The 24,997-nt window shown below is 44.6% G+C and overlaps 1 protein-coding gene across 3 annotated transcripts in view; it reads left to right on the plus strand.

Annotated features, from left to right (window-relative positions):
• Gpam (glycerol-3-phosphate acyltransferase, mitochondrial) overlaps positions 1-24,997 on the plus strand; it is a 38,597-nt gene that overhangs the window by 8,959 nt on the left and 4,641 nt on the right. For all 3 annotated transcript variants that reach the window (XM_045157725.1, XM_045157728.1, XM_045157736.1), the window contains exons 6-20: positions 1,550-1,663; positions 5,522-5,668; positions 6,299-6,395; positions 7,367-7,503; positions 10,208-10,307; positions 10,597-10,809; positions 13,682-13,795; positions 15,496-15,581; positions 16,573-16,676; positions 19,330-19,400; positions 20,364-20,628; positions 21,135-21,277; positions 22,399-22,476; positions 23,437-23,577; positions 24,507-24,696. In XM_045157725.1, the coding sequence (XP_045013660.1) occupies positions 1,550-1,663; positions 5,522-5,668; positions 6,299-6,395; positions 7,367-7,503; positions 10,208-10,307; positions 10,597-10,809; positions 13,682-13,795; positions 15,496-15,581; positions 16,573-16,676; positions 19,330-19,400; positions 20,364-20,628; positions 21,135-21,277; positions 22,399-22,476; positions 23,437-23,577; positions 24,507-24,696 (2,000 nt within the window). The remainder of the gene's footprint in view (positions 1-1,549; positions 1,664-5,521; positions 5,669-6,298; positions 6,396-7,366; positions 7,504-10,207; positions 10,308-10,596; positions 10,810-13,681; positions 13,796-15,495; positions 15,582-16,572; positions 16,677-19,329; positions 19,401-20,363; positions 20,629-21,134; positions 21,278-22,398; positions 22,477-23,436; positions 23,578-24,506; positions 24,697-24,997) is intronic.

The raw sequence follows: 24,997 nt of genomic DNA on the forward strand, positions 1-24,997 counted from the left end.
AAAAAATAATCTAAGAATCAAATGCTTGATCTGATGCCCAACATTACTGTTCATGATTAGATGATGAATATTTTTTTTCCTCTTAGCTCTCTGTCTCCCTCTCTCTTTCCTTCTTCTCTCTCTCTCAAAGCAGGTAGAAGACATTCAGTCCATTGAGTATTATCTGTTTTTGTTCTTTGGTTGACATGGTTATGATCCTAAATAACGGAATAAAATGTTTTCTTTATGTAACTAGATATTTTACATGTAAAGCCAAAATGTTTGCCCATTATCCCCAATTGGAACAGTTACAAACAAAAAGTATTGGCTCTATAGACTCACCACTGTCTGACACTATTCAGGAAAGTAAGTTGCCTGTATGTGTCATATGAAGCAAAGTCTAAGTATGTTTTCCAAGAACACATGCATGTATTTACTGTAATGTGCCCACTCGTGCAGCACGCTCTCACATGGTCTTCACTTCTGTGCATTCCGTCACGCACACTTGCATTTTCCACATATGCAGTGCTCTAGTCAGCTGCAAAGGATTGTGTGGAGAGCTTGGACTTTGTACATTGTTCACTTTGTACATAATCTAAAAATGCTCACTGCCAGAAGTTTAGAACGAGCATGTGACAGTGGCTAAATTTCAGAAGATTGAGACACAGGGAAGGGAGAAAAAGATGAGAATGATCAAGTGATCACAGTTCTCTAACAAGTTGTTTTTCCTCAGTTGAGGGCTTTTTGCATCTTTTCAGTCACTGAGTTGATAGTTAAAATCTTCTGTAGGTATCACTGTGGAGGAAACTGTAATGCAGCATTCTGTAATTATTATGATAGCTTCAAATCTCTGTATCAGAAGGCTTGTAGCGTGTGTTTTCTGATAGTATTCCCCTTCCCCCATCTAAGCGCCATGTAGTTAGTCACTGTCACAGACAAGAATTTGTCCTTCTCTTAAGTAGGTTGAATGTGTGTTAAACATGAAAAACTGGCCTCACGAACTGGAGTACAAATACTCAGATCATATCATAGACCTGTTACACTTGACTTCTTTTATCTGATTAGCTCTTTCATTCTGTCTGAGAATCTGTGCTTATCTTGGAAGAAATACTATAATACAAAAAGAACCCTTTATGGTAGAAAAGACTTCCAAATTTCTCTCTCACTTTCTCTCCTCTCTCTCTCTCTCTCTCTCTTTTTTTTTTTTTTAGCTCGTAACTACATTTAGCTACCTAGCTCATTGACTTATGTCTATACATATGTACCTAATATGTTACATCCAATATACTTAACTTTTTAGTGGTATAGATAAAGTCAACTTTTAAAATGACTTGTTCTCACATCAGGCTTACTGTTCAACACAGTAAGACTATTCAAACATTAATACACAGATTCTCAGTTTCCAGTGTACCTGAGAATACCTGAAAGTATGAGTAAAGTTAGCTGCATAGCATCCTGAACTGCTTGGGACAGCATTGGGCTAGGTAACATGCAGCTGTTCTGTGGAAGGAGAACTGTTGTGTAGTTGGGACATGCTGGAGTGCTTCCTGAGAATCTCTTTGCATTGTAGGCATCGAGGATGGCTGGCAAGACGTCTTTCTTACATCCTTTTTATTCAAGAGCGGGATGTCCATAAAGGCATGTTTGCCACCAACATTGCTGAAAATGTCCTAAACAGCAGCAGGTAAGGTTGGGAACGTTATTCCAAGGTGAGGAGAGGAAAGGACATATGACTGGAGGGGTGTGAGGATTAAACGCCATTGTTAACCCTTGGTTTCTCTGGATTTCTGCCTGGAGAACTGTTTGCATTTCTGAGTATTGAATGTTAAGCTCTAAAAGAAGTTGAGGAGTCAGGAGAGTGGAAGGCTTGTTGAAAGGCCTCCGAAATAACCGTCCTGCTTCATGGACTTAAGCTGAATGGGTGTCTAAAAAGTGAAAGGCACGTCCTGACTCGATGTGCAGATGTGCACATATTTCTAGGGTTCTCCACAAGTTTTCTGTAATAGGAAAATTGTGGATAGCACATTTCCTGTTTTATAAATTCCAAGAAATGGACTTGGTATCAGTACCTAGGTCCAATTCTTTTTTTTTAAAAATATTTTCATTTATTTATTTGCAAGCAGAGAGAGAGAGAGAGAGAGAGAGAGAGAGAGAGAGAGAGAGAGAGAAGCGGGGGAGGGAGAGAATGGTGCACCAGGGCCTTTTGCCATTGCAGCTAATTCCAGATGAATGCATTACATTGTGCACCTGGCATTATGCAGGTGCTGGGGAATTGATCCCAGGCACACGGGCTTTGCAAGCAGTGCCTTTAACCACGGAGCTGTGTCCCCAGCCATAGGTTCAATTCTCTTAGTAGAAAGCCATTGTTAGGAATCTTAAGGGAGGGCTTAAGAGATGGCTCAGTGGGTTAAAACCATTTTTCATACAAGGATGAGGGCCTGAGACCATCTTAGTTCCATTCCCTAGCACCCATGTAAATAGCTTGATGCGGCCATGTATGCTTGTGACCCCAGTCCTCTGGGGAGTGGAAACTGAAGACTCACTGAGGCTCCCTGCTCAGCCAGTTCTCACTGAAAACACTGTCTCTGGGTTCACTGAAAGACTTCGCCTCAAGGAAGAGTTTGGTTAAGGACGAATGATGTTGGAGAACACTCAGCATTCTCCTTTGGCCTCCACATGTGTACATGGGCATGGGCACCTGCACAGACATGGGTATACCATACACCATGTACATTACACCACGTAAACACATGCAACAAACAAAGGAGCTAAGTAAGAGGCTGTCTTGGTTTTCAGAAGTTTCCCTATGGAGGTGGCGGAAGGGGAAGAGGAAGGTTTCCCCCTTGCTCTCTGAGTGTTTCCTGGAACAAACTGACTCTAGACCAGTGAGCTGGACAGAAGGACACATTCATAAATGTATGCCAGGCCTCCTGGGAAAGTGGTTATTCACTGCCTCCTAGAAACTGCAGTATCCTTCCTGAGGGAGAAGGAATTGAGGGATGAAGGCAGTCCTGAGATAGAGAGAATGACTTACGAGAGAGTCTGGAGAACAGGCCATAATGGGGACAAAGTTCCTGTGAGTTCTTAGGGAATTGGGTGAGGAGCAGAAAGTCACTGGGGACAGTATCTTTTTCCTCAGATTAAGTCGCAGTGGAAGTTGGCCTCAGAAGATTAGATGAAAAGTCTTTCAGGATATGGACTTTTAGTCTCTTCTCTCTCGACAGCCAAGCTTCTCTGCCTGCTTAATGAGAATCTATGAGGAGGCCGAAGACAATCATTCCTTTGGTTTTTTCAGTCAGAATTCCAGAGTGCCCCACCCAGTGCCTTCTGTGGGAGAAATAACAGAAAATGAGGCAGTTCTTGAATCTGAGGCAGCTTCTAAGGCCTTCTTATTACTTTCTGTTTTGTTTTTTGCTTGTTTGTTTTTCCGAGGTCGGGTCTCAGTCTAGCCCAGGCTGACCTGGAACTCACTGTGCAGTCCCAGGCAGGCCTCAAACTCATGGCAATTCTCTGACCTCTGCCTCCGGAGTGCTGGTATTAGAAGGGTGTACTACCACACCTGGCTTTTCCCATTATTATTATTATTATTATTATTATTATTATTATTATTATTTTGAGGTGGGGTCTCATTCTAGCCCAGGCTGATCTTGAATTCACTCTGTATTCTCAGGGTGGCCTTGAACTCATGGTGATCCTCTTACCTCTGCCTCCGAGTGCTGGGATTAAAGGCATGTGCCACCGCGCCCAGCCCTCCCCCCCCCCATTATTTTAAACTTGAAGGAGTGCCACATGGCAAAAACCATGAGACATGGCTTCTAAGCCCCAAAATATGTGAGTTTAAGCTAGGTATAGTGGTTCATGCCTTTTATCCCAGTACTCTGGAGGTTGAGGTAGACCGATAGTTATGAATTTGAGGCCAGCCTTGGCAACAGTGACTTAGTTCCAGGTCAGCCTGGGCGAGACTGAGCACCTGTCTAACAAAACCAGAAGAAATTTGGGTGAAAGTTGTTCTGTTTTGCCTCAGTGGTATAGCCCACTTGAGGTATGGAACTGGACTTGGAGAGCAGCAGGTGGGGGGATTGCTACCTCCCTCTCATAACATTTGTTTGTCGTCCCTTCAGGGTTGTGGCCACAGCCCCAGTAGTGATGGCACACATAGGTACTTGAGAAGTCACTTGTTAAATCAACTAGTGACTAGTGAGTCATGGAGGTGTGATGATCATATGAAATACGTATAGAAACATCCCAATTGCTTCCACTAGGCACATCCATGTCCTTGGAATTGGTGGTTTAATATTAATGAATTATAGGCCCAGACAGAGTTTTACTTCCCTAGTCTAAGCATTGCTAGGAGAAAACAAGTAATTGCTAGGAGAAAACAAGTAATTGACTCTTGTGAATTATTATATTTTCTATTTTTTTTCTTTTATTAGTTAAAATCTTCAAGTATATTTTGTTTTATCTACATGTTTTGCCTAGTAAGTAGGATGGTAGAAGTGGTTTAAGAAGGTCTAACTCGGTGGTTAGGGTGCATGCCTGTGCAGCCTAAGGACCCAGGTTCAGTTCCTCAGGACCCACATAAGGACAGATGCACAAGGTGGCACATTCATCTGGTGTTCTTTTGCTGTGGCTAGAGGTTCTGGTGTGCTCTTTCTCTCTCTATGTGTGTGATTTCTCTCTCTCACTATCTCTCCTTTACAAATAAATAATAAGTAAATAATTTTTTTAAAAAAGGTCTACTTCATATTTTTTCTCTCCTAGTCCAAGTAAAAAATATATCAAGCTGGATTAAACTTTTCCTTTTAAACTTTGTATTGCTATGTGCTGTGCAATTTGTTCCTCTTTAATGCTTCCCAGAGTTTGATATTTAGTTCTAGTGGTGACAGCATAAAGAAATAATAAATAATACACAGATAGATAGGAAGTAAATTAGGATTTCAGAAGAAAAAAGTATATTACTTTGCAGTGGGTTTTTGAATTATATACCTACCGAGGTATTTTTTATTTTATTTTATTTTTTTTGCTAGAGTGCTACTTGTATCTCTCAAAGCATAACTGGACCATTTGGATTCCATAGCTATCACCTAGCAAATTTGATTAATTCTTTAGTCTGCTTCTCAGATTTCGGTGATTCATTGGTTTAGGAATATGATATCCTTCCATTTCAATAGCTAACCACAGAGAGCTTTTCTGTCTTTAGGTCATTTTCTCATGTTACCACATATTAAAGGGAATGTGTGTTTTATTCAGTTTTCCCATTTTGCTCATTTACAGCTATAGCTTAGAAAATACTGACTGTGCTGGGTATGGTGGTGCACACCTTTAATCCTAGCACTAGAGAGACTGAAGTGGGAGGATCACTGTGAGTTTGAGGCCAGCCTGAGATGACATAGTGAATTCCAGGTCAGCCGGGCCTAGATGAGACTCTACCTCAAAAAACCAAGTGGGCGGAAAAAGAGAAAGAAAAAAAAGGAAAGAGAATATTGACTATGGACTGTAACTGTGAACCACTTACATCGTCACCTTTCTGTTTTCCAATCAGAGTGCAGGAGGCAATTGCGGAAGTGGCTACGGAACTGAACCCTGATGGCTCCGCCCAGCAGCAAGCCAAGGCCATTCAGAAGGTGAAGAAGAAGGCCAAAAAGATCCTTCAAGAAATGGTTGCCACCGTCTCACCTGGCATGATCAGGTATCAGTCAAGGGCAGCTTGTGGTCAGAGCTACCCTGTTTTGAGCTAATAAGATGAAATCATTGAATTTTTCTTTTCTAGCTCAAGCTTATTTGAGCAAAAAGTAGTGCTGCGTTTCAGTGTTAAGTCCAGCCCTTCTGTATGTGTGACTGCCCTGTGAAGTGGCACAGTCATGGCTTCAGGCTGCCTTGAACTCTGCGAATTCTATTTCTGCTGACAACTGCTCCACTGAATAGGCTGAGTCAGGCCTCTTATGTCCATGTCTTCAGGGGAGTGGTTTGTGTGCATTACAAGGGTTATTCTGCTCACTAAATATTAGTTTGGCCATTTTCCTTTGAAATTCTAAATATTATTAGAGTGCAACGTGATCTTAGTCTGTAATAAGTGGGTACTTCTGTGAATAGTATCTGTTTCAAGTTAACTCACTCATTCCACAATTCAGATGTCTAAGTGTGCGTACACACACACACACACACACACACACACACACACACACTTGAGGTCATTCACAGGTGCTCTGAGGTGTAGGCTTGGAAGCTGAAGTAGACATAGTATACTATATACAGACTTGTTTACTCATATGTAAAGCTATCTGCATGTAGACTAGCATGTCTCCTTTTATTTCTTCAGACTGACAGGGTGGGTGCTACTGAAACTATTCAATAGCTTCTTCTGGAACATTCAGATTCACAAGGGTCAAATGGAGATGGTTAAAGCTGCAACTGAGGTAGGAATTTCTGTGAATCCTGTGTTTGTGCAGTGCTTTTTAGAGTTCTTTTGAAAATGCTGTCTTGCAGACTATTTTGCCCTTCAGTCCATTTTGAGCCCCCCCCCCACCTTCTGGGATAACCACTGCAGCCTGTGTTTGGGAGGAGGAGTGGGGTTTGAGGGAATATCAACAGTGGAGGATCCCTTTTGTAAGTTACCTTGCAATAGCCCTGCATGGCCCTTGCATTATCTCTCTTGTACACAGAAGGAACCAGAAGCTCTGGTATATTAAAGAAATTGTCCTAGAGCTGGAGGGGTGGCTTAGCAGTTGAGGCACTTGCCTGCAAAGCCAAAGGATCCAGGTTCAGTTCCCAAGGGCCCACGTAAAACCAGATGCACAGAGTGACATGTGTCTGGAACTTGTTCGCAGTGGCTAGAGGCCCTGGCATGCCTGTTCTCTCTCTCAAATAAATAATTTTTTTTTAAAAGAAAGTGTTCTACATATGGGTCATTAGTGATTATCTCTATAGTCCTAATCAAGTTTGAATTCAAAAACCAATGCTCTTTTTTCTTTTCTTTTTGTTTTTTGTCACTCTAGCCCAGGCTGACCTGGAATTCACTGTGTAGTCTCAGGGTGGCCTCGAACTCACAGTGATCCTCCTACCTCAGCCTCTTAAGAACTGGGATTAAAGGTGTGCGTCACCACGCCCAGCCAGTGCTCTTTTGTCATAGTGAGGGCTGCCTCTCAGAAGAGGTGTGGGTCAACGTGAGCTCTTGGTGGCTCCTCTTTTACCCTCAGCTCATTGCTGTCATGATAGGTGCTCTCATGTTTAGACACATAGGTATTAAACGGCAGCGGTATTATTAGCGGAAAATGTTCCCAGGGCGTGAGTCAGCAGTTAGCCAGTGTTGAAGGACTTAATCCGCGTGCATGCAAAGCGAGTCTGAGTGCTGCACTGGCACGCTCAACGTGGCTCTTCTCTCCACTAGACGAATCTGCCGCTTCTCTTTCTGCCAGTCCACAGATCCCACATCGACTACCTGCTGCTCACGTTCATCCTCTTCTGCCACAACATCAAGGCTCCGTACATCGCCTCAGGCAATAATCTCAACATCCCCATCTTCAGGTGAGGTCAGCTTCTGGTGACCTCTAAGGTGCAATGGTGTGCTTTACATTTTGGGTTTCTTTTTGTTTTTCTTTTGTGTATGTGTTGTTGTAAAGAGAGATGATATTAGCCTCTTATAAAAAAAAAAATGCCTGTTCATTGTGTAGTGTTTGGACAGTACCAAAAGTGCATTGATTATCACTATTATTTATATATTTGATATGTAGGACTTGGTGAACTGTGTAAAACTGGGTTGGCAGTATTGATCAAGTGGATAAGAGGCCAGGTGGTAGGAAGGTGAGGGGCGGCAGGGTTTATAAAGGTGAATAAGCCTGGCTGTACCTGTCACACTGACCCCACCATTTAGTACAGCTGGAGCATAACCTGAGAGTTTTTGAGGTTTTTAAGGGTGATGCAGTGCTTTCTGTCCAGAGGAAACTGTGCAAAGGTGGAAAGATTGAAGGGCGTGGTGTGCTTGGGAAGTGATTGGCAGTTAGGTAAAGTTAGAGTATAGGATGTGCAAGGACGAACAGAGGTAGTGGCGGAAGTAAAAAGAGCTCTGAGCCGGGGGGGGGGGGGGGGGGGGGGGGGGGAGGAGGGTTGGGTGGAGTCGGCCTTGACCTTGAGAACTGACATGTTGAGATCAGCAGCCTGGCTTAGGAGTTGGTTCTGATTCTGTTACGAAGTGCAGCTGCAGCAGCACGTGTGGCAAGGCCTACCTGAAAAAGCTTCCATGCGAGTCCACACCTAGGGCTCCACAGAAGGTACGGGGAGGTTCCAGATGTTTTGCCCCTAGAAAAGTGAGTAGCTACCACCATCTACTGGATCTAGTCACTAAGTGGGGGGTGGTAAGGTTTCAGTTTAGCTGTTTTGAGAAACTGAACTTTCCAACTTCAGAGCACCAAGCAGCACTGAGGTCAGCTCTGAGTAGGGACCGAGTAAGAGGAGGATGAATGGAGAGAAACTAGAAAGAAAGGGCTGGAGGCTGGCTGGAAGAGCCCCACACAGTGGTGTTCGTCACTGTAGGTGTGAAGTCTGGGCCTCAGGCTTCTCATGCAGGGAGCTCCTACCTGATCTTTTCGGTTGGGGCTCAGTGTTCTGCAGGCCCTTAGAGGGTGGCAGCTCGCTGGACTCCTGTGATCAACAGAAGAGAAGCAATCCATTCAGCTAGCCCGTGATATTTATCCAGCTGTGCTCTAGGCGAGAGTGAACAACACTCCTAAGTTCTTGCCATTGAGTAGCTTCTAAACACCTACCTATAATATGGTGTGATAGGAACCTACTGGGCAGACATACTTTGCTAGGGACTAGAATGCCTGTGTTGTACTCTAAGACACCTTTCCCAGAACCAAGGAACTTGGGCAGCTGAATTAGGCCCATCGGGAAGGTAGGCGTGGTCTCAGGAGGAGGGCTGCTCCACAGGGGCTGTCGGGAAGGACTGTTCCACTGGGCTTTCCTGTGATAAGGATAACTCAGAGTCATTCCCTCCATTTCTGCTTCTTGGCCGTACCTAATACAGATTGACAATTTTTCATGAATGTTGAGCTAATCTTTGCTTAGCTCATCTTTCCTTCAGACACAGGGGATAGTAGATGATCATGCCCTGTTTATTTGAACTTTCTTTTGCTACTCTTTTGTACAGTGAGCACTACTTTCCAGGATACATTATTTTTATGAATGAGATAAGTCTCATTCACTGTGAATTTATCTTGCCGAGTTGTAATTTCAAAGAGGAATACTAAGCTTTGGGAATGTTTTATAGTGACCTCCTAATGTGGACTACAAAGATTATAAAAAAATACAGTAATGTATAGGATACTATCTCCACTTAAAATATTATTTCTATTTGAAAAGAATGATTCCTCTTGGGGGCTGGAGAGATGGCTCAACAATTAAGGCATTTGCCTGCAAAGCCTGGGTTCGATTCTCCATTACCCATGTAAAGCCAAATGTACAAAATAACACATGCATCTGGAGTGCATTTACAGTGGCAAGAGACTCTGACATGCCTATTCTCTCTGTCTGTATCCCTCTGCTTGCAAATAAGTAAATAACATATGAAGTCAGAAGCATGATTCCTTCTGAAAGGATAGCAGGAGACAGTCGGTTTGGCAAAGCTGATTTAGAAGCTTTCCGCTTCATAAGAAAACTTGTCCGTGTTGTAGAGACTTGGGGTTGGGAACAGAACTGTTTTATTCCAGGAAGGAAAATGAAGAAAGATTTTGTTTTGTGTTTTGTAAAGATAATTATGCTTGGTTTTAGTTTGATAAAATTATACTTGTCTCAATGGGACCCTCTTTAAGCAATGAGTATTTGAGACAGTTTTTCCAAGGACCCTTTGTTCACTTTGTAAAATGTTTGTAAATATTCCTTGAGCAAATTTCATATGTCTAAGAGCCAGTGTCTGGACAGGGCTTTAAAATTTAGAAGTGCTCTCTTAGTAGATCCACACGCTCACCTTCGTGGGCCCCTGTAGCAGGCAGACCCCGTGCTGGCTCAGGACGGGGTAGTGGGTCTTCATCATGTGGGAAGGGAGCTGAGGAGGAACAGAAACAGACGGGACATGTCAGGAAAGCATCAGTACACATGGAGAGTGAGTGTCTGCGTCATCACTGCCAGCATGCCGATAAAGTATGTGGTTTACACCCAAAATGCAAGTGTTTTGAAGTACTGTGGCCTTTGAGTATTACTTTTACACTTTTTCCATGCATTCTTGAATTTATAGTACCTTGATCCGTAAGCTTGGGGGCTTTTTCATACGACGACGGCTTGATGAAACACCAGATGGACGAAAAGACATTCTCTACAGAGCCTTGCTCCATGGGGTGCGTATCTCCTTGCACTTTACGCCATGATGTCAGCTGTCTCAGGAGAGCTCTGGTTAAGCCGAGTCTTTAACACCTATAAACTGGCGTCACTGTTGCTCAGGTACAAGTGATTGTTACTTTGTACTCACAGCAGTGCTGCCAAGGTGCTTTGCTCTCGTTGGTGTGGGTGAAGTATTTGTCCATGGTAAAGTTGTAACCTTCTCTGTACAGTGTCTTGAGGTTTGTTTTGAGTCCATTTTGTTCACATGGCCTTGAACTCATGTGTGACTCTCTCCTCCCATCTTAGCATGTAGTTGAGCTCCTCCGGCAACAGCAATTCTTGGAGATTTTTCTGGAAGGCACACGCTCCAGGAGTGGAAAAACTTCCTGTGCTCGGGCTGGACTTCTGTCCGTGGTGGTAGACACCTTGTCCACCAACACCATCCCTGACATCTTGGTAATACCTGTGGGAATCTCCTACGATCGGATCATTGAAGGTCACTACAATGGTGAACAGCTGGTAAGGGGACTATCTGTGCCGAGGTAATCTATGCCTCCCAAGCCTTGCTTTCACATTGAACTGTTGGCCTTTAGATAGGAATGGCAGTTTGCTAAGGGTATGTTTTTGGTGCTGCCTTTGTGGACCTGGTTGGGTGGGTAAGGCTAGTAACCTTCATCTCCGGTGTGCCTTGGGAAGGAGTGCTCAGGATTCCTGTGCTTGAGGAAGTGCATGGTTCCCCAAGTCGGTGCTGGCCTCTGTCATGGGACTGGAAGGGAAAAGTCACTTGTCACTGAATCATCGCCCCCACTGTGGGCAGTTATCTGTGATTTGCTGTCCCCAGATCACACGAAGGTTTCAGTGCTGCCTCGAGGACTGCAAACTAATTTGAGAATTGGCAGTAACTTTTTCAGTAAACAACTTTTATTTGTTTATTTTGAGGTAAGGTTTTCCTCTAATTCAGGCTGACCTAAATCTTGTTCTGTAGCCCAGTCTGGCCTTGCACTTACATTGATCCTCCTGCCTCAGCCTCCTGAGTGCTGGATTATAATGAGCTACCACACCCAGCCTTTTTCAGTAAACTTAAAATAATATTTATTATGCATGTGAAGTGTGTGTGTATGTGTGTTCACACATGTAAGTGCAGAACAGTGTAAAGTCAGAGGACTCCTTTCAATTGGCTCTTGCTGTCCACCTTGTTTGGCGCAGGTCTCTCATTGTTTCTGGCTCTGCGAGCTTCTAGGGAATTGTCCTGTATCTGCCTCCCTTCTCTCCACAGGCCCACTGGCATTCCAGAAGCCTGCCACAGCTTCCTGCTTTTCCATGGGGACTAGGGATTTTAACTCAAGAGTTGTGCAGCAAGCAGTTTATCTCCCTAGCCTACCCGTAAACTTTTCATTGAAGTACAGTACTGACCAAAAGGTAGACACAAATCATAAGTACATAGATTCAGTTATCATAAAATGAGCTCATGGAACCAGCCCTAATGACAGAACATTGCTCTCAGGATCACAGAGGTCCCTTTCGTGCTCCTGCTGTCCGTCTCTAGCCCATCAGGGACTGCCACTTGTCTGACTTCTCACACAACAGCTTGGCTTTGCCTATCTCTGAGGTTCGTGTGAAGTGCAGTGAAACGGCACGTGCTCCTCTGGGGTCTTACTTCCTGCGCTCAAGCCACTGGTTGTGAGGGTTGCTGCATGTAGTTCATACCTTGTCATGGCTGTGTGCTGCTTCTGTGTATGACTGAATGATTATCTGTTCTGTTGTTTAAAGGGAGACAGGTATATTACACATCTCTCTTGACACCATATGGATTTATTTCAGTGAATATGTACCTAAGGAGCAGAATTGATAGACCACAAAGCCTATGTATACTTAGTGTTCGTAGAAAGTGCCTTTACTGAGTGACCACTTTTACCAGTAGTGTAAGAATGCCAGAGGAATTTAGATTCATTCTAATGTAGTGTGGAAATCTTGGGCAAAGTCTGTTTCAGATGTATTCCCTCCAATATGTGGGAGAGGACACTTGACAGTTAGGGCTTTAGGAACTAACACCTGAGCCTGGGTTGTAGCTGGCTGGTATCTCCAGCTTGTGGTGGTGTTGGTGTCATTGTGTCTTGTGTAGAATAAATACTTAGCAGTGTTTTGCAGATGGGTGACCAGCTGAAGGCCCCAAGATGCTGACTGGCATTTAGTTGCCTAAAGTTATGCATTTAAACTATAGTGACCCGCAGACCTCAGATAAGTGACCTCTTTGATCTCTTGGTTTTTTTTTTTTGTATTTTTTATATTTTACTTATTTATTTGAGAGAGAGATAGAAAAAGGCCGAGAGAGAGAGAGAGACACACACACACAGAGAGAGAGAGAGAGAGAGAGAGAGAGATGGGTGCACTAGGTCCTCTAGCCTCTGCAAACGAAATCCAGACACATGTGTTACCTTGTGCTTACATACATGGGTCCTAGGGAATTGAACCTGGGTCCTTCGGCATTGCAGGCAAGTGCCTTAACTGCTAAACCATCTCTCCAACTCTGACCTCTTATTTATTTATTTGTGAGAGAGAGGAAGAGGCGAATAGAGAATAGGTGTGCCAGGGCCTTTAGCCATTGCAAATGAACTCCGATGCATGTGCCACCTTGTGCATCTGGCTTACATGGGTTCTGGGGAATTGAACCTGGATTTTTGGTCTTTGTAGGCAAGTGTCTTCACCGCTAAGCCATCTTTCCAGGGCCTTGCCTCTTGTTTTTATCTGAAAGCTTGCAGAATGATTTTCAGGGTACTGTGTCAGTCTGTCCCTTTGTATTTTTTTTTTTTTTTTTTTGGTTTTTCAAGGTAGGGTCTCACTCTGGTCCAGGCTGACCTGGAATTAACTCTGTAGTCTCAGGGTGGCCTCGAACTCATGGCGATCCTCCTACCTCTGCCTCCCGAGTGCTGGGATTAAAGGCGTGCGCCACCACGCCTGGCTTTTGTATTTTTATATATTATGTGAACTCATAGAAAATGAGCTAGTGTTAAATGTTTTCCATTGACTTAGTTTCCTCTGAGAAGGCTATATGGTCACACCTTCCTGACAGGTCTCAGTTGATAAATAACTCATTTTGTTTATTCATCACTGTCTTTTTAAAGATTTAATTCAAGTTTCTTTAAAAAATTATTCTAGCCAGGCATGATGTCTCATGCCTATAATCCTACCACTCAGGGAGCTGAGGCAGGAGGATTTACAAGTTCAAAGCCAGTCTCAACTACATAGTAATTTCAAGGCCAAACTTGGCAGCATGTTAAGAGTCTATGTGCAAACAAAACAAATCAAAACAAAATCATGATTGTTTTTTAAACATAGCACATGTGTATATTAGCTTTATTACCACATGTTATTTTCACTGTTATGAATACAGGGCAAACCCAAGAAGAACGAGAGTCTTTGGAGTGTGGCGAGAGGTGTCATTAGAATGCTGCGCAAAAATTATGGCTATGTTCGAGTGGATTTCGCACAACCCTTTTCCTTAAAGGTGAGCGTTTCTTGGGTGTTCCTCCTGACTCTAGCCCCACCTGTGAGGTTGGATCCTCCTTCTCCTCTCTGCAAGGCACAAGGACTATGATAGAAGCAGCCTTCTCTGGGTTTTCCTATCCCATGTGCCCAAGGACAGTGAACTACTGTCTTTGAGAGAGACAAGACTCAGCATTTAGTACTATCTTGTTTCTTAATTAGTGAAATACTTGCATATGGTTGTTATACATGTTGGTATTTTATTGTATTTCAGATTACATTTAGGGTAAATTTACCCAAATACTTGCCCTAAAGCTTGCATATGGTTGTTATACATGTTGGTATTTTATTGTATTTCAGATTACATTTAGGGTAAATTTATCCAAATACTTGCCCTAAAGGCTGTATAAAATTTACAGGATGATGGCGGGTCCGACTGAGGAGAATCCAGAATGCAGATGCCCCAGGGAAAGTTCCAGCCTCATTAAAAGTCAGAGGCCTTCCTCTCCAAGGTCTTGGCTCTCCTGAATTCCTTAGACTTTCTAGTTGTTCAGGAGAGAGAAAAGGATGGGAGAGGAGCCAAGGGTGGGGAGTGGAGGCTGTGCTGCTTCTGTCCGGCTTCGTGGCTCCACTTTTCGAGGCCCCACCTGCTCAGCCAGCTTCCTGGTTACAAATGCTTTCAGCTCTGCACAATGTCCTCTTTATGCCACCTGTTCTTGGTTTTATTTTTACATTTTTTTTATTAGAGAGAGAGAGAATGGGCATACCAGGGCTTCTAGCCACTGCAAACAAACTCCAGATGTATGTGCCTGCCACCTTGTGCATTTGGCTTACCGTGGGTACTGGGGAATCAAACCTGGGTCTTTTGACTTTGCAAGCAAGTGCTTTAACCACTAAGCCATCTCTTCAGCCCCTCTGTTTTATTATTTTTTTTTAAGGTAGGGTCTCATTCTAGCCCAGGCTAACCTGGAATACATTATGTAGTCTCAGGCTGGCCTTAAACTCACAGTGTTGCTCCTACTGCGCCTCCTGAGTGCTGGGATTTAAGGTGTGTGCCACCATACCTGATGGTTTTACTTTTATTTTTTTGTTTTTTCTTTAAAAAATTTTTTTTTGTTCATTTTTTATTTTATTTATTTGAGAGCGACAGACATAGAGAGAAAGACAAATGGAGGGAGAGAGAGAGAATGGGCGTGCCAGGGCTTCCAGCCACTGCAAACGAACTCCAGACAAGTGCGCCCCCTTGTGCATCTGGCTAACGTGGGGCCTTGGGAACCGAGCCTCGAACCGGGGTCCTTAGGCTTCACAGGCAAGCGCTTAACCACTAAGCCATCTCTCCAGCCTATTTTTTTGTTTTTTCAAGGTAGGGTCTCACTCTAGCCCAGGCTGAACTAGAATTCACTCTGTAGTCTCAGGGTGGCCTTGAACTGATTGTGATCCTCCTACCTCTGCCTCCCGAGTGCTGGGATTAAAAGCCTGCGCTGCCACGTCTGGCCTCTTTTAACTTTTAAGTGCTTTTATTTAAACATTGTTCTGTCCTATGCGTCTTCTGTAGACTGTAGGGTGCAGAAAGCATTTTCCATGTTCTGTAGCCCAGCTGGTTCTACAAACAGTCTCCTTTAACCTGGAAGATGACAATGCAGTTAGTCTTTGGGTATGAAAATGGGACAAGGAGAGTATTGACTGGAGGGATTTTATTTTGCTTTTTTTTTTTTTTTTCAGGAATATTTGGAAAGCCAAAGTCAGAAGCCCGTGTCTGCCCCACTGTCTCTGGAGCAGGCTCTGTTACCTGCTATTCTTCCTTCAAGGTAGGAATTCACTGGAACTTGCAAATAACTGTTACTCCTCACAGCACACCGAAAAGCACGCTGACGTGATTGGGGATGTGCTGTCTCCTGTTCTCTTCCTCATTGAAGTAACTTCCCTGTTGATAGATGAAAGGATTTAGAATGCATGTTTGGAGGTTTCTGGTGATTTGCATGTAAAATTCCTTTGGTTTTGTAAATCGTATTGGGGTTCTTGCTTTTGAACAGTCGAGCTGAATTCTTCTGGGTGACAGCTTGGGTTGTGACATGTGTGCATAAGTGAGCATGCATTGTAGGTTTTGCTATTTGAATTTTTTAGCACTGAAATTAAATTGTAATTGAGGGAGATTGAATACAAAGCCCTTCCTATAATAAGTGAAGATGATGAGTTTTCAGATGGGATGCGAAATCTGACTCTTGCTCCTTGTGTTATTTCTGCTGGTGGGTTTGGAAGTGAAGTACCAGTAGACTATTTGGTCAAACTAAGTAACACATTTTGTCTTGGAGAATACATTAGATGTAGTCTACCGCATTGTGGTGGGAAAAACCTACTGATATGACCTATTTGTGGTTTAAATAGAAATATATAGTAATTTGAACTATCCAAATACATCAATAGATTTGTCCCATGTCATTTTTTTTTTTTTAATTTCTCGAGGCAGGGTCTCACTCTAGCTTAAACTCTCAAGGGTGGCCTTGAACTCATGGCGATCCTCCTACCCCTGCCTCCCAAGTGCTGGGATTGAAGGCATGCGCCACCACGCCTGGCTCCTTTTCTTTGTAAAAAGCACAGGTTAGCCAGGTATGGTCTCACTTGTCCTTGTCCTGCCTGGGAAGCAGAAGCAGAGGCAGGCGGGTCACAGGCTGTAGGCATTGTAAGCTTCAGGACAGGCTAGGCCACAGAGTAAGACCTTGTATTCAAGACAAAGCAAAAGAGACGAGAACTACCTCAAAGCCCGGGGCTGGAGAAGGCTGATTCTGACAGTGTTTCCAGGCCCAGCGATGCCGCTGCTGACGGGCCAGAAGAGCCAGGACGAGCAGGCGACGAGCTCCTCCGGAGAAGGCTGATCGCCAACCTGGCCGAGCACATTCTCTTCAGTAAGTGAGACGCCTCCTTGCTTGGCAGTGCGGGCCTGGGTCTCCACCGAGGTTAGTCTCCTCAGTAGTAGGTTTTGAGGGGCTGTACCTCCTAAAGCTTTTTATTTTTCAAGGTAGGGTCTCACTCTAGCCAAGGCTGACCTGGAATTCACTAGGTAGTCTCAGGGTGGCCTTGCACTCACAGTAGTCCTCCTGCCTCTGCCTTTCAAGTGCTGAGATGAAAGGCATGCATCACCATGCCCAGAAAGATTTCTAAAATATATGTTTTTATTTATTAGAGAGAGAGAGAGAGAGAGACAGACAGACAAAAAGAGAGTGAGTATGGGCATGCTGGGGCCTCCTGTCACAGCACATGAGCTCCAGACGCTTATCCTGCTTTGTACATCTGGCTTTATGTGGGTGCTAGGGAATCGAACCTGGGCCATCAGGCATTCAGGCTTTGCAAGCAAGCACCTGCCACTCCTGAGCCATCTCTCTAGCCCCCTTCCTTAACTTTTGTTTAGCTCTGAGGAATACAGATGGAGCCCTCCATGGTTCTGCACTCCGACAGCTTGTTTTTCAGTGGAACAGTTGCACCCAAAACCAGACTGGCCCCGAGTGTGCTAACAGCTGGGCGACATAAGCCTTCCTCTCGTCCCACACTGCAGCACTGCGAGCTGCCGCAGAGACCACTTGGAAAGCCGATGCTCGGTGCTGGTGGATCTCCGTCTCGTCCCAGTCAGATTCTCATCTCCTCTGGGGACATTCAGCTTGTGTCTGCTCTAGCTACGCCTTCCCCATGGGACTGCTGGCTGGAGGGTCCCCTGTGCTAGATAAGTGCTCACCCCCCAGTCTTCAGAGAGGACGCTGTCTAGGAATGTCAGCTTGTGCATCGCCTTTGCCTCAGAGCTGGATGTCAAGGCAAATGCTTCATAATTGTGAAAGAGTTGGAAAAGAAAGATGGAGTAAATAGCAAAGCTCACCCTCCCCCAAGAGCTGGCACCATTGCTGGAGGATCAGTACAAGTGTTCTCACAGCTTTGTATTATGCTGTTCATGTTTATACACATTTATTAATGCTTTGAGAACTCCTCATGAATAGCCTTTGTAATGGCTGTGAAAGTGGTACTGAGTCCTTTTCAAACACTGGAATTGTGAGCAAAGCAATGCCATCTCAGAAACTAGCAGATACTTAGTTTGGATTTTTTTTTTTTGTGGTGGTGTCTGCGTATGTGTGTGTGCGGTTTTGTACACTCGTGCATGTGCTTGGAGGCCAGAGTAGAACATCAAGTGTCCTCCTCCAACACTCTTCTACATTGTCTCCCTGACACAGTCTTTCTCTAAACCGGATCTGCCAGTTTTTGGTCATTCTGGGTGAGTAGCACCCCCAGTGATTCTCCCCTCTCAGCCCTGTCTGGACTGGGGTTACAGGCATGTGTGGTCAAGCTCAGCTGCCTTTTTTTTTTTGAGTAGGGTCTCAGTCACGTCCAGACTGACGTGGAATTCATTATGTAGTCTCAGGGTGGCCTTGAACTCATGACTATCCTCCTACCTCTGCTCCTCAGGTCCTATGTTTCCCTGGCAAATGTTCTTATTCACTGAGCCATTAACCCAGCCACAGATGAATCTGTATGAAGACAATTTTCTACATACTCAAAGTGCCGGGTCGTGAAGTATGCATGTCCTGAATATATTTTCATATCCTCCTACCTCCTTCTCTAGGCAAGATTGAAAAGAAGAAATGAAGATAGATCGAGTTCCTTTCTGTGAGTCTTTCCCAGGCTTTATCTCATTCTCACAGACCCGAGTGAGGCTTGGGAATTTATGTGATTTCCCCAGTTCATGAAATTCATTAATCTACAAGTCAGGTTTTGAGCCCATGTTTTTTTGACTCCAAACCCATGTGTTCCTTTTTACCAGACTTTCATCGTAATGGGAAGGGCGCCCACAAAGAGGGAAGTAGAGCTGCACTTAGGGTCATTTGCCTCACAGACAAACACGCAGACAGCTGGTAGACCCAGAGCTCTGGGTGGCTCATTTCCTAAGTCTGTGGTCATCGGGATTGAAGATGGACCTGTGTGACTGTGACCGGATGACATGTGGCCTGTAGTGAGGTTCCACTGTACCAGAGGACTGATAAATAAAGCCAGGTGTATTTCTATTAAAAATTTTAATTTTGGGAAATGTGGTGGAAGACTTACAGTTTTAAAGCTCCCATTTAGTGGGGCTAGGAAGATGGCTTAATGGATAAAGGTGCTTGCTTGCAAGCTTGCTAGCAGGGATTCAATGTCCAAAGCTGCCCACCTAGGCCGGACACTAGAAGTTTCTGGAGGAAGTTGCACACACACATGAAAATAAATTTCTATTTAAAAGTAAGGTACTTTGGGGGATGGAGAGATAGCTCAGAGGTTAAGGCATTTGCCTACAAAGCCTAACGATCCAGGCTTGACTACCTAATACCCACATAAGCCAGATGCACAAAGTGGTGCATGCGTCTGGAGTGTGTTTGCAGTGGCTGCAGGCCCTGACACACCCATTCTCTCTCTTTTCTTTCTCTTTGATTGTCCGTGCTTGTAAATAAATAAATAAAAATATTAAAAAAATAAAAATAAGGTACTTTTCAAAGGCCTCAGCTGTATGAGAACAAAGTGCAACTCAAGTGTGTTTCCTTCCAGCTGCAAGCAAGTCCTGCGCCATCATGTCCACGCACATCGTGGCCTGCCTGCTCCTCTACAGACACCGGCAGGTAAGTCTGCCACAGCACCTGCAGCTCAGGCGAAGCTGAGGTTGTTTTCCTAACAGCTTAGTTTTCTTTTTGACAAGTTCATATGTGTATATAATGTATTTTGATCATATTCTTCTCCCATTACCCTAGCCTGAAAGTTTTTGACAGTTGTACAAATGTTTATCGAGGATAGCTTTGACCCATTCCTGGCCAGGACTATGAGAAATGGTGAGCAAGTTCAGGACCCTGCCCAAAGGAGTTTTACTATTATATATTATTTGTTCTTCCTGAGAAGAAGGAAGAAATCTATGTGTAGAAAGTCAGCCTGTTAATAACCCATCCTTTGGTTAATATGGCTCATGTGAATAATGTGTGCTTAATGATACACAGCATATGTCCTGGTAATGAACTATTTCCAAGCAGTTTGATTTGAATCTTTGTGCTCACCTCTGCACTCTCACAATAGGCTTGCACAAGCTTCATGGCTTTCTCATACACAGTCATATTCTCAGCAATAGGGCCTATGTAGAGGACCAAACAAATATTTATGAGATGAATATTTAAAGTGAAGGAAATCCATGTTAAAAAAACAATTGACACTTTTTTTTTTCCTGTAGTAGAGTCTTGCTCTGGTTCAGGCTTACCTGGAGTTCACTATGTAGTCTCAGGGTGGACTCGAACTCACAGCAGTCCTCCCATGTCTACCTCCTGAGTGCTGGGATTAAAGGCACCTTTCCCAGCCCCAAATCAGCATTTCTGTCTTTCAGACAGCTTCTCTTTCCCTTTGCGATTTTGTGTGCTCGGCTGGGGTCCTCGGCATAGATCCGTGACGTTCCTGGGGCCCGTCTTTCTCAGCAGCCTCTGGCTGGCTGTGCACCGGTGTCCTGGGCTTGTTCCTGTGGCCCAGTGCAGGTCTGCCATGGCAAGAACATCTGCGGGAACTAAGCCTCCTGCCATCAGGAGACCATTTTGCCTCTCTCGTAGGGAATCCATCTCTCCACTCTGGTGGAAGACTTCTTCGTGATGAAGGAGGAGGTCCTAGCTCGTGACTTTGACCTGGGGTTCTCAGGAAACTCAGAAGATGTGGTCATGCATGCTATTCAGCTGCTGGGCAACTGTGTCACAATCACGCACACGAGGAGGAATGATGAGTTTTTTATCACTCCCAGCACAACCATCCCATCAGTCTTTGAACTCAACTTCTACAGCAATGGGGTACTACATGTCTTTGTCATGGAGGCCATCATAGGTATGACACACCAATGATGTTTCCATAATATCAAGTGCAAGGGCCAGAATCACACTGAGGTCTAGGGTTTACATGCTAGTCCTTGGTTGGTCCTCAGTGAAACGTACATCTGCTGTCCTCACTGTTGATAACTGCAACAGGTGGGTTCTGAATTAGCCTGTCTGGTTCTGCACCTATCACTTGCCACAGGAAGTGAGGTAGGGAGTCTGCCTGAGCAGGAGCCAAACATCTGGTTGAGAGGACATGTGCACAGGAAAAAGGAGAGCTTGTGTCGTTAGGAAAACACAGGAAGGACAGCAAAGGGGACTGAGCCCTTGGGACGGTCTGTGATGGAGCTGGGGCCCTGTGGAGTCATAGGAATGGAGTTCTGTGGGGTTTACTTAAATTTCTCCGGCAACTGTGGGGCATTGTTTTGACATCTTGAAGTCTTTTAAGGTAACCTAAGAGTTGAAAGTTTCTCCTGGAGACCTAGCCCTGGTGGCCCACTGCTGCTTTTCTTTCCGCAGCCTGCAGCCTGTATGCGGTTCTGAATAAACGAGGCTCCGGAGGCTCTGCTGGTGCCCCTGGCAGCCCAATCAGCCAGGAGCAGCTGGTGCGGAAGGCTGCCAGCCTGTGCTATCTGCTCTCCAACGAAGGTACCATCTCGCTGGTGAGTGAAGGCGCCTCTGTCTTTATGACCATTTACATAAGGAGTATAAAGTACCTTTATTTTTCTCTTAGAGAACTTTTGACCCATTTTTGCAGTTTTTGTTCCACTCGTGAGTGTCAGTATGTCACTGGCTATCCTGTGTGTCCAGTGATCGCTAAACCTGTATGTTATTGGCTGTCCTGAGTGTCAGTGATCACTAACCCAGTGTGTCATGGGCTGTCTTGGTTTGTGTTTGACTCGCTATCCCGGCCCCCAGGCATACTGGGACAGATTGCTCAAGTCTCAGTCAGACTTGAAGTCACTGCACAGTTCTATGCAGAGGGCACGGGGTGGGTGTCTGCCGGTATTTGGCACATGCCATGCCCCTGTGGCTGAAGGAACCCAGATCATCTCTTAAACCCTCTTCACAGTTTACAAATGAGGAAACTGAGGCCTAGTGGTATGAATGTTCATTTATATTATGTCCCTGTTCTTTTAGATATAAATAATGGAGACTTGTATATTAAGCAGAATTTGAACCTGAAATCACATAAAATTCGTATTTGCATTCTGACATTCTTTCCTGCTTGTATGAATGTGTCTTGGACATTTACATGTTACATGCATTTTTGACTATGTTGTTTATGCCTCTCCTGTATATCCTCTTTGTGTTGTGGTTGGTTGATTCCTGGGCCTATTGGAAAATCTGTTTTGTATTACCCTTGGGTGCTGGGATAGTCAGGGGTACAGAAAGGTCAGCCTCCTTAAAGTTGGTTCATTTTGAGTAGTTACTGGCTGTGTTTCTTCATTCACCACTTTTTTGAGCAATCGTCATAATTGATAGCTTTAGAAAAGAGATGGCCCGTGTATTCTAAAAGGGCCTTGCTCCACTACTGGAGATAATGGAGTTCCAATGCGCCCTCTGCTGGTTCTATTAGACCTGGCGCAGTGCCATTCAAGGGGAGGAGGTCCTTTCTCCATCTTTGCCCTTGACCATGCATTTGTCAAGACAGTGAACATCAGAAATCTTACAGCCTGTGACTTGCTCAGGGAAGTGAGGGAGGTGGTAGATTATAAGATTTTGGCAGCCATTTTCTAAGTATAGAACAGTGACATCTGTGTCTATATGACTTTCTTTTCAGCCCTGCATGACTTTTTACCAAGTTTGCCATGAAACAGTTGGGAAATTTATCCAGTATGGCATTCTTACAGTGGCTGAGGTAAGAAAAAGAACCTTCTTTGATTTATCTTTGTTTAGTTGCTTGCTCTTTATTTTCTATTGTACCAATTACTTAAATCACTTTTTCCATCAATAACTACATTTGCTATGATGAGAGAAGATAAAAATAAAAATGAAGATAACAGAGATCTTGGGATTGCTTGATAGTTTGGATTCTTTTGTATTTTGTTATTGTCTAAAACACATCCTGACTTGATTCTCTGGCATCCAGAAGTTGGTTTTGAGATGTTAAACATATCATTGGTAAATTTAGTATAGAGCAGAGGGACTTGGAAATTAGGTATCAATTAGAAAATATGAAGTATTTTTAATTGTTCATTCTTTTTAAAATTTTTATTTACTTATTTATTATTAGAGATGGTGGGGGTGGTGAGAGAAAAAGTGAGAGTGGGCGCTCCAGGGCCTCTAGCCACTGCAAACGAACTCCAGACACATGTGCCACCATGTGCATCTGGCTTACATGGGACTTGGAGAATTGAACCACCGTCCTTAGGCTTTTCAGGCTTGCGCCTTAACCAATAAGCCATTTCTCCAACCCTATTTGTTCTTTATTGTTCTACCTTGTTTCCCCAAACCTCCCACCCCTCCTCCCTTGCTATCTCTCAAGTGTTTTTTTTTTTTTGTTTTGTTTTGTTTTTCAAGGTAGGGTCTCATTCGAGCCTGGGCTGACCTGAAATTCACTATGTAGTCTCAGGGTGGCCTTGAACTCATGGGGATCCTCCTACCTCTGCCTCCCAAGTACTGGGATTAAAGGTGTGCACCATCATGCCCAGCTTTTCCAAGTGGTTTTGAGTTTGGAAAGAGATATGATTGGCATGAAGGATGGCCAAGAGAAAAGGTTCAGGAAGGGACTTGAGGAGAGGGCTGCTTTGGGGTCCAAATGGGTGGATGGGTGTACACTGGGAGAATGTACTTACTGTCAGCCATCTCCTTGGCATAGCAAGATGACCAGGAAGATATCAGTCCTGGTCTTGCAGAGCAGCAGTGGGACAAGAAGCTTCCTGAACCTTTGAACTGGAGAAGTGATGAAGAAGATGAAGACAGCGATTTTGGTGAGGAGCAGCGAGATTGCTATCTGAAGGTACTTTGAAGAATTCTGGGCTATGTTACAGCAATGTGTTGAGGCTTATGTTGCAACAAGATAAACTGGGACTTGGTAACTGACTCATGCATATGTAAAGAGCTGTCTAACCATCTCTGGCACCTTTTGTGTAAAAACACTAAAGCTCTTTAAGGTGGGTTAATATCACAAGTTGTTCAGTTTGGGAATTGGTAAGTAGAAAAGTAAGTTGAGTTGAGAAGGTAGGAACAAGAAAGCCATGAGTACCTTTCACAAAATACACAGGTATCCACCTGTGTACCCACACCCGCACCCACTCCCTGTGAGGCAGTAATTTTGTTTCCAAATCACACTTACGAATTTTGCCTTTTCTCATTTTGGTCTTATTAGTTTCACCAGTGGGCAGTGGTCTTGCTTCCAGACTGCAGTGGGGCCTGGTCGAACGTGCGTGCTTGGGTAGTGACAGTGAGAAGCCCCCCGTGACAGACCCCCTCCCCACCGTAGCCGCGTGCCCCACAGCGCTGCCCTGCGAGCCGAGGCCTGTAGGGAGGAGGTGTAGGAGCTGCGGAGGGACCGGGGCGGGTGTGGTGGTCTCGCCTGAGGATGTGGACAGCTACTTGGCATGTGTGAGTGGCTTTGGAACCCAGACTTCAAATGCCAGCAGGCCCAGCCTAAGGACCAGCTTCTTTGACTGATGAGAATTTGTTAGAATTGTAGGTGGCTATTCCATGAACACAAGCCTCAAATCCTTTAAAAGTGAATAGTTGCCATGTAGAGCACACTCATGGTACCCTGGGCAGGTCTGCGTGAGCAGCAGGCTGCTTCCGTGTAAAGCCAGTGAGAGTGTCCACCTCACCAGCACTGGCTGCTTCAGGGAGACCTCTGCAGCGGCTGTGTGTCTTCCACCCCACTTTGTGACCTCACACTGCTCACTGCTCTTGCACTCTCAGGTGAGCCAGTCCAGTGAGCACCAGCAGTACCTCGCCTTCTTACAGAGGCTCCTCGGGCCCCTGCTGGAGGCCTACAGCTCTGCCGCTATCTTTGTCCACAACTTCAGCGGCCCCGTCCCTGAGCCCGAGTACCTGCAGAAGCTGCACAGATACCTCCTGGCCAGGACGGAAAGGAACGTCGCCGTATACGGTATGTGAAGTCAGTTGTGGCTTCAGTTTGTTATACAAACATGCAAATTATGAAAAATCGGGACAAATGCAAAATCATCCTTACCTCTACCTCTGATTCCATTCACTGTCACTATTCTCTGCTTTGGCATGTTATAGAAACGACATGATGCAGTTCTGTATTCCTCTGCCTGTGCCTTCCCACTCAGCACCATTAGTGAGCAGGGTCCGCAATGCCCAAGCTCCTGTCTCGTGGCCATAGCTATAGGAACAGAACAAACTTTCAGAACTAGAAGGATCCAGAGAGAGTCTAATCCAGTAAC

Source organism: Jaculus jaculus, chromosome 1 (genome assembly GCF_020740685.1).
Source record: "Jaculus jaculus isolate mJacJac1 chromosome 1, mJacJac1.mat.Y.cur, whole genome shotgun sequence".
Taxonomy (NCBI): Eukaryota; Metazoa; Chordata; class Mammalia; order Rodentia; family Dipodidae; genus Jaculus; species Jaculus jaculus.